This window comes from Aspergillus nidulans, chromosome V (genome assembly GCF_000011425.1).
Source record: "Aspergillus nidulans FGSC A4 chromosome V".
In the NCBI taxonomy this organism is placed as follows: Eukaryota; Fungi; Ascomycota; class Eurotiomycetes; order Eurotiales; family Aspergillaceae; genus Aspergillus; species Aspergillus nidulans.
In genome coordinates, this window is record NC_066261.1 from 2,052,129 (window position 1) to 2,067,633 (window position 15,505).

General features: G+C 50.3%; 5 protein-coding genes across 5 annotated transcripts, besides 1 other annotated feature; 3 read left to right on the plus strand and 2 right to left on the minus strand.

Annotated features, from left to right (window-relative positions):
- Positions 1-15,505: part of a sequence feature (contig 1.96 1224..98894(-1)) that runs on past both edges of the window.
- On the minus strand, positions 372-3,303 carry ANIA_05588 (i-AAA protease YME1). The gene is made up of 5 exons (XM_050612293.1): positions 3,110-3,303; positions 2,922-3,050; positions 2,759-2,849; positions 1,002-2,704; positions 372-947 (listed from the first exon to the last, which is right to left on the minus strand). Exons 1-5 carry the CDS (start codon positions 3,137-3,139, stop codon positions 546-548), a joined length of 2,355 nt encoding a protein of 784 aa, XP_050468233.1. The 5' UTR covers positions 3,140-3,303; the 3' UTR covers positions 372-545.
- Positions 3,857-4,942, plus strand: ANIA_05587 (uncharacterized protein; the record flags this gene model as incomplete). The annotated part of the gene is made up of 1 exon (XM_658099.1): positions 3,857-4,942. One exon carries the CDS (start codon positions 3,857-3,859, stop codon positions 4,940-4,942), a length of 1,086 nt encoding a protein of 361 aa, XP_663191.1.
- On the plus strand, positions 5,766-7,121 carry ANIA_05586 (mannose-1-phosphate guanylyltransferase; the record flags this gene model as incomplete). The annotated part of the gene is made up of 5 exons (XM_658098.2): positions 5,766-5,772; positions 5,831-5,874; positions 5,960-6,106; positions 6,169-7,045; positions 7,102-7,121. The coding sequence occupies 5 exons, from the start codon at positions 5,766-5,768 to the stop codon at positions 7,119-7,121; spliced, it is 1,095 nt and encodes a 364-aa protein (XP_663190.2).
- Positions 7,922-9,360, minus strand: ANIA_05585 (3-keto-steroid reductase; the record flags this gene model as incomplete). Its single annotated transcript, XM_050612294.1, has 2 exons — positions 7,922-9,200; positions 9,296-9,360. 2 exons carry the CDS (start codon positions 9,358-9,360, stop codon positions 7,922-7,924), a joined length of 1,344 nt encoding a protein of 447 aa, XP_050468234.1.
- ANIA_05584 (uncharacterized protein) lies at positions 10,199-11,610 on the plus strand (the record flags this gene model as incomplete). The annotated part of the gene is made up of 4 exons (XM_658096.1): positions 10,199-10,449; positions 10,815-10,884; positions 10,941-11,137; positions 11,472-11,610. 4 exons carry the CDS (start codon positions 10,199-10,201, stop codon positions 11,608-11,610), a joined length of 657 nt encoding a protein of 218 aa, XP_663188.1.

Sequence of the window (15,505 nt, forward strand, 5' to 3'; positions counted from 1 at the left end):
TGCCCGACCTCTGATTCACGGAGAAATTATGGAAGTTTTGTCCTTCCTCCCAGATTAATCCTTCGGCTCTCGCCATTCTCCTCCAGATAATCCAATTTCCTGGGCTCGTCTTGGCGCAATGCGGTGTAATTATCGGACTGAGTTCTCCCGACTATTAATAAGTCTATCAATTACCCGCATTCCAGAGTTCGGGGTAGATGCTCGTGTTTGTGCCTCAGGCATTGAGATGTCTGCACCTCGGCAGCCTTTTTAGGCTTGCTTTAGGCTTCCTTTTAGGTTTCCTTTCTAGCTCTTTTTTAGCTTCCTTTCTGGCGTCCATTTCTAGTATAGGTGGATGTGCCGGGAGAGAGGTCAGTTTACGGTGAATGTGTATGCAGAACTTCTCATATGTTCGCTAGTTGTACAGTAGAGTAGTTGAGAGATGCCTGCTTTCTCTCCTACCAACATGCTATGTATAGGCTAGGGTCGTTTCAGTCACTATCGAACAAATACAAATATAAAACAACAAGGGAAAGTGAATCTAAGAGATATAGACGAGGAAAAGACTATTCTGCAGACGCGCGGTTCCCAGATTCTTCCACGCCTTGGTTCGGGCTCAGATTCGTCGCACTTATAGGCTCAGGTAGTTTCATAGGCGCATCGGCCGGCACGACAAGTCTGTCGAGACTTTCGCCCCTCAGAACCTTCTCCATTTCCTCCTTGGTCAATGTTTCATACTTAATCAGCGCCTTTGTCAGCAACTCTAGTTCATGTCTCCTTTCGGTCAAAATGTTGGTGGCACGCTGGCGAGCTTCCTCGACCAACCGCCGAACTTCAGCTTCGATTTCCTGCTTTGTTTCGGAAGATAGGCTATCGTAGTTGGCGTACAGGTCGACGTTTCCAAGTTTCTTGGAGTAGCCAAAACGCGTGACGAGCGTGAAGGCCGTCCGCGTCGCACTCGCGAGGTCCTACATCCATTAGCGACTGCCCTGAGCTTAAAGATTCAAGCGTTGTGAACATACCGCTGAGATACCACTAGTAACCTTGTCTTCCCCATAGATCAGCTCCTCAGCCACCTTACCGCCCATGGAGACGTCGATGTCGCTTAGATACTGGACATAGTTTTTAGATACCATGTCCATTTCCGGCAAGAAATGCGTTGAACCTAGAGACATTCCTCGAGGCATGATGGTGATTTTGTACAAAGGCATAGAGGACGGCGAGAAGTAGGCAACCAGAGCATGCCCCGCCTCGTGGTAGGCGGTCAAAAGCTTGTCTTTATCCTGGATAATCCTGCTGCGAGCCTCTGCACCCATGATGATTTTGTCCTTGGCATAGTCAAAATCTTTCGGAGTGACCTTAGATTGCTTATTCCTGCTGGCGAAAATGGCGGCCTGGTTGACTAGATTTTCCAAGTCAGCACCAGAGAAGCCGCTCGTACCACGAGCGATCACTGCTACATCAACATCAGTGCTGATTTGCACATTCTTCATATGATGCTTCAGGATGTCCATGCGTCCCCGAACGTCTGGTAGGTCAACAACGACCTTTCTATCAAATCGACCAGGACGGGTCAAGGCCTTGTCAAGCAGTTCAGGATAATTGGTTGCGGCAAGGATGATAACACCGGTAGACTGAGAGAATCCGTCGAGTTCGGTTAGGAGCTGATTCAGGGTCTGTTTCACGTAGGCAGCATCTCGTTCATTTCTCTTTGCACCAATGGCATCAAGTTCGTCAATGAAAATGATCGCGGGAGATTTGCTTCGGGCTTGGTTGAAAAGTTCACGGACCCGCTTGGCGCCAACTCCTACATACACTTCATCGAACTCAGAGCCTGACATGTAGAAGAAAGGGACACCGGCTTCGCCTGCAACGGCACGGGCTAGCAGAGTCTTTCCAGTTCCAGGAGGCCCAACAAGCAAAACTCCCTTGGGGAGTTTGCCACCGAGTGAAGAAAATCGTTCCGGGTTCAGCAAAAACTCAACTAGTTCCTGGAGCTCATCCTTTGCTTCATCACAACCATGAACATCACTAAAGCGGACAGTTTGGTGCTCCGGCTGCGCTTCGTTGCTGTGAGGGCCTTTGATATTCTTCAAAACGCCAGTTGTTTCGAGGACAATTGAGAGTACGATCATCGACGCGTAGGCGAAAGCACAGAAGAGAACGATGAACTTAACCCAGCGAAACACGGCACTCCCTAGGGACTCCTCCACAACAACATACAGAGGGGCCTCTTTCGCACCGGTTCCAGACTGTTTAGAAGAAATCCCGATTTGTCCGCCCTGGTTCTGAGCTGCAACAGCTTGTCCAACGGCTTGGATCTGATCAGAGCGCAGACCTTGATTGAGATTTGCAGCCGGGGCTGAGACACCCCCGCCAACACGCTCCAGAGCTTTCAGGTAGATTTGTTCCGAAACTGCATTACTCGAGAAGTGCCCGCTTCTGTACCGTTCGATTACAATCGCCGGCATGTTGGCTCGAAGAAGGGCTTGGTAGAACGCATTTTGGGCGTTGGCGCTACTGGGGTTGTTGTTCGCCGTCTTTTCCTTCTGCGCCAGCAAACTATGGGACGGTCCTCCAAAGATAAAGCGTTGCTGTTGTAGGGTACTTGGAATGAGAACATTGCGGGTGCGATTCAGCGGCGGTGCCAATGTCGAATAGGTTTTGGAAGCCAGTGGGTGGCAATGACGGCCGGCGAAGGACGATGGAGTAAATATAGAGCTTTCTAAATCACCACTGTCAGATGCAGTCCATGAGGACGAGAGTGGATTGCGCTTACTGCTGAGCAGAGATCGTGGCAATCGATGTACTGGTGCGCTGTAAACTCCAAAGGCGACAACCTCAGAAGGCGTCGACTTGCGCGCAAAAGTCTGACATGTTATCAGTATCAATATTTCCCAGAATATCATTAAGCTTTGATCCGTCCGACAAAGAAGACTAACCTCCGTGTGCAGGCGTCGTCGTGAATCCTGGATTGCGGAGCCTATTGTTGCGAAAGACTGTCCGGTGCGATGCAGGGGAGACTTCAAGAATTTTGACATCGACGGCCATGATCCGGATGCCGACACATTCTAACAGAAAGCCAGTTATCAGATATGTACTTCTAGCAAGCAGATGCAGCAACACTTACCGGCTTGAGGATCGGAAGTTGAGAGGCCATATTCGGAGTAAGAAAGCGGCGCTTGGCCGCGAGATCACAAGAGAAACCCCCTCGAAATAATGGACGTTGAGAAATATTAGGGAGAAAGGTAAAAATACTGAATATTGCTCAGATGTCGCAAGCACCTCCCAGATTGAACGCAGATGATAGGATTAGAAGAGGGATCTGACGATGACTGTCTCCAAGTCGGAGGAGGCGGCGGCGAAAGCCAATTGTCGGGTCTGGCTATTGTGGCGTCAATGCCTTGCCGTATGACTAATCACGTGTTGGTAGTTAACTATTATTCTTCCCTTTATACGCAGATGTCACTCTATACTACCTTGGGAATGCAGACCTGCGCTAGCCATTTTCCAAACTTATGGGGTAACACCGTACGGAGTAGCTGGCGGCAGTCTAGGCCATTGTGTCTCTAACATCTCTTGAAGGTCTCAGATCCCCGCATAATCTGGCCTTTGCCGACCCAAAAGCGTACTTAAAAGTATGACTTGACAGGTTGCCAACCAATGTCACCACAAACCATCTCCCAGACATACTCACTATTTACCTGATATATTAATATATATCTATATACGTGGCTATCATTCGTCTATTCACCGGCAAGCTGATACCTGGTAACCGCAGCAGTTATATATTTTTCAGTCAATAATACAAGCGAAAGGAGCGGAACAACGCACATTACAATACCCATGGCTGAACTCCGTTAAGACAGCCCAAACTATGTCTTCAAGGACTATCTTCCTCATGGGTGCTCCCACGTTTTCGAGTTTACGATGGGATGAACGAGACTTGCTCAGCGAATCTTTACCTCCCTTCGAAGACTCTAAGGGATGCCGTGAGAGATTCGGAGTGTTTTCAGGTAGCACGCCGGTCAAATGGAGATTATTGTCAGCACCAATTGTCCCAAAGACTACTCAAAGCAAGCCCTCCCAGGTGATGACTGGAGAGACCCGGTTCTTTACTACCCATGACCTCGCCACTTCGGTTGGCAAATGCGCATCCGAGCAAGAGGATTCAGAACTCTCTCAGTTCTACGACCATTCCTTTACAGTTCATGAAACTTCGGAGGTATCTGCACCAAGCGCCCTCTCCGGAGAGTCTGCATTAGACAGTGGTCTGTGGACTGTAAGCACAGATACCTCCATTGCGACAAGCGACGAGAGAGAAATTCCTGCTGCGAGGCCACATATTCAAGGCGGCATTACGGATCTTAAAGATATACCCAATACAGTATATCTTAACTCTATTGTGCCACAAACCATGACGGTAAATCTCGTCGTTGCCATCATTGATATCCGCTCTCCGCGTCGTGTCATAACGAAACACTGGAAGAGAGAATTAGATTTAGTTGAAGTGGTGGTAGGGGACGAGACTAGAGCGGGATTTGGAGTTACTTTCTGGCTTCCTCCGGCGGACGAGAATGCGGTCAACACTCGTGGATGCGGCGATGGGGCCGGAGAAGAGCTTCGAGCGTCACTGATGGCACTTCGCCCGCGGGATATTGTTCTTCTACGCAACGTAGGACTAAGTTGTTTCCAGGACCGAGTATATGGGCAGAGCCTAAGGAGGGGATATACCAAAATCGATCTGCTGCACCGCCAGCAAGTGGACGCAACTGACACAGGCGGGATCTATAGGATACGGGACATTCTTAGCCATCCTGCCAAGGACGATGATCTGCCGCTGGTGAAGGTGCGAAAGGTACACGAGTGGATCAGACGATTTGTTCCGGATTCAGCAGGCGGTGGTAGCAACGGTCCAAGGATGACGACTTTGCCTCCTGATTCACAGGACGGGTCGTTATAATTAGAAAAGCAGTGTCATGCTTTTGGTTGGTGCTATCCAACATAGCAAGTATTTGATTTCTGGGAATATGTCGGGATGGATGGTCAATGGTAGGGTTGGATGTCACCTCGGGGCAATGCTGCACGAGATGGAAGACAATTTATTGATGTTTGGCTTCTTTGACTCTCACTGATCGGCCTATACTTAATTCCTCGAGCCCCTTAATCATATGCGAATGCTTGCTCTGTCCCAAGAGTTGCATGACATCCTGTTGACATGGTCACGGGCTGTAGTTGTACGCGGCTGGGGGAGACATACATGACAAGACTACAAGATTGCAGTCACTGATTATGGAGAACTTGGAAGGTGAATTCCTGCCAAACTGTCGACTGTTCGTTCCGTCAATGTTGCATTACAGAGTAATATCCACTGCAGAGAAGGCCAGAAGTTGATAATGATGGCCGGAATCAGGGGGTGAAAGGCCCACGAAGGCCACCTGATCGGAAACAGTGATCGTACTGGTAATATATCCAACCAATAATGTGTGCGCGTTCTGCCCCTGTGGCGCTCCGCAAGCAGACTTCCTCTTACTTACCAGGCTCAACGTGTTCTCCTGGCGTTTTATACTCTCTGCCTCCCTGGGATCGTTCTTGTCTTCCTGGGTTATACTGGACTTTACCAGCGGTGTATCGCTTCAATAGAGCAATACATACTATCAACGCCTTCCGCCTACCTTTCTTACAGTCTTTCTTGCGGACCCCTCTCAACATCCCGCCCGCATCGCAGCTCCATCTTCGTCGCTCGTTGATACAGATCCTGGATTAATATCGGCCCACGCGCAATCATGAAGGGTACATTTCTTCAAGGATGATGATTTATCTGGACTTTCTGTCTGACTCTTGTTTCTAGCTCTCATTCTTGTCGGTGGTTTCGGTACCCGCCTGCGGCCTCTAGTGAGCACAACCCCTCCTCGACGTTCTTGACGCAGCAAACCAGTCATTTCATGAATAAAAAAGCTAACTATTATTTTCATAATAGACTCTCACTCTTCCCAAGCCGCTCGTGGAGTTTGGTAATCGTCCTATGATTCTGCACCAGGTTGAGAGCTTAGCTGCTGCCGGTGTCACGGATATTGTCCTCGCTGTCAACTACCGCCCAGATGTCATGGTTTCTGCGCTCAAGAAGGTATCCAACCCTCTTTCAGAGCGGGAATTGTTGCAAATGCTTACAAATTTTGCGGCGAATAGTACGAAGAGCAGTACAACGTAAAGATCGAGTTCTCCGTTGAGACCGAACCCCTCGGCACCGCTGGTCCCCTTAAACTGGCAGAGAGTATTCTCGCTAAAGACGACTCTCCATTCTTCGTCCTGAACTCAGATGTCATCTGTGACTATCCTTTCCAACAATTGGCCGAGTTTCACAAGCGCCACGGCGATGAAGGGACCATCGTCGTCACAAAAGTGGATGAGCCATCAAAATATGGTGTCGTTGTGCACAAGCCCAACCACCCCTCTCGCATTGACCGGTTCGTCGAGAAGCCCGTCGAGTTCGTCGGTAACCGCATCAACGCCGGTATGTATATCCTGAATCCGAGCGTGCTGAAGCGCATTGAGTTGCGCCCCACCTCCATTGAGCAAGAGACCTTCCCCGCCATCGTGCGGGACGGCCAGCTTCACTCATTTGACCTCGAGGGATTCTGGATGGATGTTGGTCAGCCCAAGGATTTCCTTACCGGAACCTGTCTTTACCTCACTTCCCTCACAAAGCGCAACTCGAAGCTACTCGCCCCAAACTCGGAGCCTTATGTATATGGTGGAAACGTCATGGTCGACCCTACTGCGAAGATTGGAAAGAACTGCCGCATCGGCCCTAATGTTGTCATCGGACCGAACGTCGTGATAGGTGACGGTGTCCGTCTGCAGCGGTGCGTACTCATGGAGAACAGCAAGGTCAAGGACCATGCCTGGATCAAATCAACCATCGTGGGATGGAACAGCTCCGTCGGCCGGTGGGCCCGTCTGGAAAATGTGACGGTTCTTGGTGACGATGTGACGATTGCCGACGAAGTCTACGTCAACGGCGGCTCGATCCTGCCACACAAGAGCATCAAGCAGAACATTGATGGTGAGTGAACATGCTTGACAATTGCGGTCATTCGTTTGTGTACTAAGACTTCTCAGTTCCTGCAATCATCATGTAAACGCCAATTCCTACTCCTGACAACCTCCCTCCCACCATTCCCTACCCGCCTATCCTGAATATCTCAGTTGCATGGACCGGAGTCGATTCGCGCCTTTACCACCGCCGATTTCGGGTATATCACTTACCAATTGATGCCTTGTTCCCTCGTCTTCTCCTCTCATCTGGACCTTATTCACATCCACTGAGCACCTTGACGGTGAAAGCATGTTTGAGATCGAGCACTTTAATTTTTATGTTTTACAGCTTTAGTAATCGATTTCTTGATATCTTCTTTGGACTCCGACACCTCATACACAGTTCCTTGCATTCGTCGATCTTGCAAGTCGTGGTTCACCTCTTCATATACATATCATACACATACATAATCTGCTCCTTTCCCGCTCTGTTCATGCCCCTTCGATTTTGTTTTTTTGCTCTCAATTTCACCCCTTCTTAGTTTCGTCTCATTGTTTGTTTTGGTCTGTATGGCTCGGAAGATAATGGGTTGAGGAACTGAGGCACTACTCCTATGCTACGCTATTACTGGTTCTAATGATGCACGTGGACGTGGAATGTAAATATGGAAGACAAGAGCAGTGAAAACTGGAATAAAGATATTGAGATCTTGCAGAATCGAGCTTTTGTGCTTGATTATTACTATTATCTATGATATTATATTAGCTATATGTTGTCTTTGTACCGTAGATGTGCTGTATTGTACATAAAACCGCCGACATCGTATAATAAAGAGGAAGGGAGAAAAGGATTCTAGGGACGAAGGCCGAAATGTAAGAGATCTCACCTCCCAGGACAAGCCACCTACGCCGTCACACCAGTCCCCTTCTCCTCCTCATCAAGTAAGTTATCCCACAGGATCCTCAGCTCCTCCATCTGCCTCCAACATCTAGCCCCCAGTTCCTCGAATCCCTCCTTCCCCTCAGCCGTAAGATCCACTGCACCACGCTTGCGCCTTCTGACCCTATCCTCCGCCACAACAGCCGGCCCAGGAACACCCCCATAGCCCCATCCGTCAACCTCCGAAGATACGACGGAGGCTACACCTAATCGAGACGCCGAAGACCCCCATTTCACCCTGCCGCCGCCGTGTTTCCGGTACGGTGCTTCGGCGGCGTCGAGTTCTGATTGTGTGGAGAGAGCAAGCCAGACAGGGCTGCAAGCGCCTAGGTAGGTGGATAAGGTATGCCAAGGGGAGCCGAGGATGCGGGCTAGCCAAAATGCGGCGACCATTGCGTAGATGAGGATTGTAGGAAGGGGTATAATCGCCGTAGCGCAGATTCCGGGGTGAGAGAGGTATACGTTGGGTATGGTCGAGGCGGTCTCAGGTCCGGTGCTGGGCTTGGAATCGGTTTCGAAGTCGGTGGAATAGAAGCTTTTCACCCAGGGAGCAGTACTGGGAAGGTCTGAGGTGAGGGATAGGAGGTCTGTTAGCGCTTTTGATGACTCGTAGGGAGCTTTGGACCGGAGCGCCTGAAAATCATCAACATCGAAGAAGTTGATCGTGGCTTCAGTGCTGGAGAGCCATATCACGCGTCCGGGTCCGTTGGGGGATCCGGATCGGTGCAGGAGAGGCATGACATTATGCGCGAGCATGTAGTGGCCGAAGACGTTGGCGCAGAAGACGGTTCCCAGGCGGGGCTCCTTGTCGGTCACAGTAATTGTCTGGTTGTCCGTTATGAGACCTACAGGCGCAATTTTGTACTTTGGCCACGTCGTCGCATGGATAATGTCGGTGCAAACGCTCCATACGGCCAGAGGCCAATTGAGGCCAGACCAACCCCCTATCCCGGCATTAAGCACAATCGCGTCGAGTTTTGGGAAGGTCTTGTTCAGGCGACGGGATAGCGCGCGGACCGAGAGGAGGTTGCAGAGGTCGACATTTTCAGGAACGAAGGTCACTCGAGCGGTGGCCGAAGCACCGAAGGTGGAGGTGCGGAGGTGATTCTGTAGGTTGCGAAGGGTGTCGCTTCCCTTTCTTGTGCTCCGGGTAGTGAAGATGATTGTCAATGAACGATGGTCGTTCCGATGAGACGCCAGGAATTCATCTGCAAGACGGCAACACGTTGAGTATCCTAGTCCGCTAAACGGTGAAAACCCACAAGGGGTAACAGTTAGAAACATAAACCACTAACGGACCGCATGAGATAGGAGACAGAGCGCAGGGTTTCACTGTACCTGTTGGCACCGGTCACGAGCACAAAGACTTTCTCCTTGACCCCTTCGATGCCGTCCGTAAGCATGGTGGCTCAATTGCGCTTGTGCCCCTGTGATCAAGATCTTTTGATCCAGCAACTATCCCGACTGGGACCTCTCGGGGTGATTGGTGCATCTTGAAGTGGTGGATGATGTAAGCATCCTACCACAGGTTCAAACTCTCCTCTCTGTACGTTTATCGTTTAGAAGGCACATGTCAACCCAGCTCAGCGACGCCACCCGTCGGACGCCGCCACAAGTGGTCGACTTCGTTTAATCTGGCTTGTTACGAGTATTGACCGGTCTGAGAGTGGATTGGTTCCCATAGATCCGTCTCATCCGATCCTTAGAGCCACGGCTAAAGCCGTTTAGCCCATCGGGCATACTTCCTCTCTCGATAACTCTTGAACAACTATCACCTCACCACCTAGTCCTAGATTAATTGATGAGACCGTGACAGTGATGTCAGACATGCCGAGGCTGGTTCGACTCGCACTAGCCGATCGCCCCTCCCCGCATTAACGATATCTGGGGTAAGATATATACGAGGATAAGCACGTCAAAGGATGCAATCAGGAGGGGACGGCCGCTGATTAACCTCGTATTCTAGCAGTCTGGACTCTGCCGACCGAGTCTAGCTGAAGATGTCGATAAGCGAATCCGCAGAGCTCCACGTTCGCGGAATCATAATAGATTAATGGCTTGGTTCCCCTGTCGTGATGGGTCACCAGGTTCTCTTCTTTTGTCTGCTTGCGCGATTGCTGGACACTACTAGTCTCTGCTACTACCTGGTCTCTCAATGCGGTATACCTAGCCGCCCACAGTTGAGCACCCGATGAGGCCGCTCAGCCAGGAGCGGGACGTCATTGATAGAGGAGGATCCTGATGCCTCCTGAATGTAGGAGGGGACAGGCAGGGGCTTTATTGGTTATGGGCGCCATGCAACCGGCAACATTATCAGTACCCATGTCAAGACATGGTGCATCTCTTAGTGGCCCCGGAAAAAGACAGCAAGGGCAAGCCCAGCGACGCGACTGGAAAAAACTGCATTCTCCGCAAAGTTTCGTGCTGAAAGACGGGCAGAGGCTTATGATCAAGCGTGGGTTGTCGCTATTAAGTTCCGTTATGGCAATAGGGTACGTTACAACCTGGGGTAGTACGCCTCAGGCCGATACGCTATGCCGAGGTAAGCACTTGAGACGGCAGAGGCTGAGTATCTCAACGGAACGCATCAAGAACCGATCCCGAAGAACCGTAGTATGCTCAGACTCATAGTCATATTTTCAGATGGACATTTTTTCGGTGGATCTGGTACCAAGACATGCGGGAATATTATTCCGATGTCAGTCGGTAATTCCAAAGGTTCGCGTGGTCCGTGAACTCTGACGGCATGCCATGAAGCCAGAAATCGAAGAAGCGTGGGTGAAGATCCACAACGGACCGACCCTTAACCATGTGCTATGACCTATGAGCATTCGACGCAAATGCTTTTGATCTGAAGCTCTGATATGGAGTTGTGCGTCAACATGGGAGGGAAACATGCCGTCTATTTGTTGCGGTGGGCGGCTGAAGTAAGATATGAGCCTGGAATGAAACCAAGACCAGCGCAACATGTAGTTCAATAAAGGATCCTTCGCCGATGTACCTTGGTGATCCTGATTCTGGACTTGGTTCAGGCTCAACAGTTACAGAACGGGATTGCAAGTACGAATTAGATCGACTCTCCATACGGAGTATATTTGCTGGAGTTGTCGGAAATCCCGAAATTGAATTCCGAAGCGCAGTACTGCTATTCGGACCTGGTATCCAAATCGCCGAGTTTTAGTAGGTACGCGCGAGAGTGGTGAAAGGATACTTGCTATGCCTCAAGGTTCCCAAATGTTGCATATGAAGGCAAAGAATTGACCCTTGGGGCCGGGACCACGCGAGTCAGGATTCGATCACTTGGTGATTGCGACATCTGAGCTGCACAGGGCTTTCAATGACTAGAACTTGATTCATTGACAGTTGGGTCCTGGACCTATATTTGGATGCTATTTGGGGTTGGGGTGGGCCGTGGAGCAGCTAACCGTCGCGTCCCAGTGCTGTTATCACAAAACCCCATTGGTGAGGTAGCTCCTTGACTCGGAAACACGGCTTGTTCTCCCCTATTTCCTAGTCCCAACATTTGTCTCTATGATTCAGGTTACGGATTGGTTTCATTCCCGAGTGCCAACCAGGATCCCTTGCTAGCTGATGGGGTGGCTCCGGACCCCAAGCCTCTTGACGCCAATGCCATGAAGTGGCGTTCTGACTGAACTGAAAAGCTCCACTTGTCCATTCAATCTGAATGGCCGAAGTAAGAGAGAGCATTTGAACGAATTAAGAGGTCGAACTCGGCTATGGCGACGATTTTCTTTCGTACCGCAAGTCTGCCATATTCTAGGCATACAGAAGCGTCATCTCCGGCTTGTTTACCCTCCAGTTTCCGACTATGCCCGGTAGTGCCCGGGAGGGACGATCTGCCGCGGTTGATTCACTGGTCTGCCCGCACTCGCATCGATAGGCATGATTTGGGAGGTCCGGGGAAGCAAGTATGCGATTAGGTCCGGAACGGACCAGACCAGATTGCGCCGCCCTCCGATAAGCACTAATGACATCGCGGCGAGCGAAGCTCCTGGCGGAAAACGCAAGTTGGAGTGCTTTCCCGCGGGGATGCCGCTGGCGTCAACGGTCTAAGAACTTATCACAAGCCAAGACAAACAATGAACTGAACTCGAGTTAGTCTGTTACGAATGAATGCGGGGCGCCAGATAGTACGAAGAGGATAATAACGCACTGCTCTGAATCAGTATGTTGCAAAGACAAAGGTACCCAAGAAAGTCCATTCCGTTAAATATGTAGCCTCAGGCGACAAAATGTTATCTTGCTTATCCAGGGATTCGAGGAATGGAGACGCAGTCTTTTCAGATATCCACTGAGAGATATTGAATCCTGGAATGATTAGTAGGATAGAGCTTGGAAGCTTTAAGGCGACTCGCCGCGCTTCTTCCACTTGTCCACGTCGATAGCCTATGGATCAGGTCATGGCTAGCCGTAACGGGCGAAAAATCTCAGTACGTTAGGCCTTCATCGTAGGAGGACGCGTCAACTGTCGTCGTCCAAATAGCCAAATACGCAGAAGCGTGATGTTTCTGCTGGCATGACGAAATAAGATGAGATGAGACGAGCTGTTGTCTCGATCGAGTAACGAGTAGTAGATACAAACTGAAGGATTTGGAAGGGAACGGTGGGTGCTACAAGAGTGGAACTGTGGGCTGAATACGAAAAATATAGCAAATTTAAAGTTCCAAGTGTATGCTTCCTTGAAGCCGACAATGACAAAACCGATGACCAGGTCATTGGGAAGGCCAGTTCGATTACTCATGATTATCAATGCGAATTCAGTTCGAGCTGAAGCAATATCACAATATCATATTGATCCTTCAATTCTCAGTCTAAGAGTACTGAGTATACTAGGTTCAGAGAACAATGAAGCTTCTGTCGACCCTCCGAAATATCGCGATAATGTGGCAAAATCACGGAGTTCGCTCGGCGTGGCGTTATACTAGACTAACGAGATATGGGAGCAAACTATAGATCATCATTGCACGAGTTCCTCCTTTTATCCTTACCGTAAACCTCATAGATCGGTTTCTATCCTCCTGCCCAAAGCAGGAACAAGTGGCGTCTCATGCACCAAGTATACGACGTCGACACTGCTCCCACATTTGAGATTGGCAAATCGACCACCTCGAAGTCCCAATTTGATTGCCTAAACGCATATGCCAATCGCTGTACGAATGGCGTGACACAGAACAAGATAGTCTCTGCTTTGTGACGGGTGGCGTAGCGACTATACCATAGTCAATCCAAGATCCTTCGGGGTTTGTCGAGTTCAATAGTAACGAGAAATAAGAGTACTTCCCTCTTGCACCATGGCACAGGGATAGGAACCGTTGGGTACGGTTTGGCGGATGAATTCCCCAGTAGACCAAGGATTCTGGATATGAACTATAATCCAGTCACCGACCCTGGCCGACTGTGGATCCTTTCGGCCTTTGAATATGGCAATAATGTTGGTCAACTTTCAGTCTGGCGTCTTGTGCCTAAGGGGCACCCACGTTGGCCAAGATCGAGTCTAGTGACCTGCGAGGAAGGAAGAGAGTTTCATTTCCTTGTTTTCAACGGGCCACACGCTTCGTTGTTTTGCATTGGTGTCTGCTGATCATCTGTTTTTAAGCCTCTCAAGGGGTTGCAAATCAGGACGCTGTACCGGTTCCCAGAGTCGGTACATATTCTTCGAACGTACAGATTATACGAGACTTTAATTTGCAGAAGCCAAAGAGAGCAGACTTGACGGTGACGATGATCGATCACCGTCCTCTGCTCTCCTGCTTCGATTCGCGCATCGTCTTTTTTCTATGATTTCATGCGGAGAACTCCACACGGACTCAAATTAGACGGAGCCTGGAGAAAGATCTTCTTCACGTCGTCTGAGCACCAAATCTCGCATGCTGCAGCCACAAATCAGATCGAGGAGATGATGATCGGTCGAACGCGTGGCTAAGGAGGATCGTTCTTATCGCGTGGTAGTTTCGTAGACTATGGCGGCTCTCCATGATCTATCAGACCAGGAATCCGAGTTAGCCGTCTTATCGCCGAGGCTAACTGTTCAGATGCATCCTTTATTCCTGAACAAGCAAACTTCAACCTGTCTTGCACTTGTCAGCACTCAGCACTCTCTGAATGGCCGGCGGATATACCCGCCGGCCCACACGCTCCGTCGCTAAAAGATGGGAATATGAAAATGAAGTACTCCGCAGTGGACTATGTACTTGACTAAACAGTAACTTGTTTCAGTGGGTGATGGACACATTGAACGCTGACCGCCGATAGTCGATGTGTGAAGCTTTTGCTTATCAACGGAAATCGACGGGCGACCTCCCCGGTGATAGGGAGTTGCAAGGCGCTAACTCGTTGAGGGCACGTTTGTGGCTTGTGAGATCCTGCGAGCTGAGCTGACGCTGATCCTTCGACGAATGCGGAAGAGGATGTACCAGCAGTGCGTTGACTGTTGATACGAAGCAGATACGCATACGCAGTACCTGTGGTCGATTGGTCGGGACGGTGGCCGGTGATCAGAGTGAGCTTATTCAAGATTATTACGACGGCCTTATTCAGTGTAGTTGGGTGGCCATCAGACTTGCGACAGTAAGGCCGTCCCGGTTGTCCGAGTATACCCCGTTGCAACTGGCAAGAAGCCTTCTACGATGTAGATACTTAGCGGACAGGGTCCGAAACGCGGGTCACGTGAAAAACTCTCATTGTCTGACATGGCGCTGGCCGGCTGGGTCTGGCCTTTCCATCTCGGTCTCGATCGGAGGCGAGATTGAAGTTTGCATCTGAACCCGGAGCCACTTGCAAAATCGCCTTCGACGCAGCGGCAGAAGAGCCCGATATACCGGACTGTACTGAGTCCAGATTCGGCCCTTGAGCTATCGCTTCGAGTCCTGCGTCGGAAGGGTGTTCGGCAGCCTCAGTTGAAACTGCTAGAGAAAAATCAGGCAACAAGCCGGCGCGTATCTGCCAAGAATAGATGGCCGGTAACGACTACTGACGGCTTCGGCGTGGTAGCACAGCTATCAGTCAAGTTCCCGTAGTCAATCCGGGTTGATGTACCGTGTTTCAGTCGTTTGAGGCAAATGCTCAGGAATTGAATCAATACAACGAGGCCTTCAGGCTTTGTATCTGAGACTCCACGGTTTGGAGATCCCTGTCCCTTCGAGACTTTAGGTCCCTGGCCTATAAGGGGCAGACGGACGGCCCTGGTGACGGCGGGTAGCGGAGGACCCTGGATTCAGTGGCGACAGCCAGTCGTAGCCGGCGATCCGGCCATAGATGGACTGAACAATGAGGATAGACTCGCTAGGAGATGCTCGGTATCTCACTTGAACAGAAGGGCAACCCATTTGGCGCAATCCAGAAAGGCCAGAACCAGGAGGCCGGCGTTGCATCGGCGAGCGCTGGCCACTTGTTTGCTACCAGGGCGGCCCTTTTCGTCCCAGGGGATTGGGAAATTCGATTCCTGACTTCTGGCTGTCGACTCTTTACAGAGCCGTCCTTTCTTTTCTTTGTCTCCAGGCTTATTGTGTGGAGTCGCTTCCTTTGTTT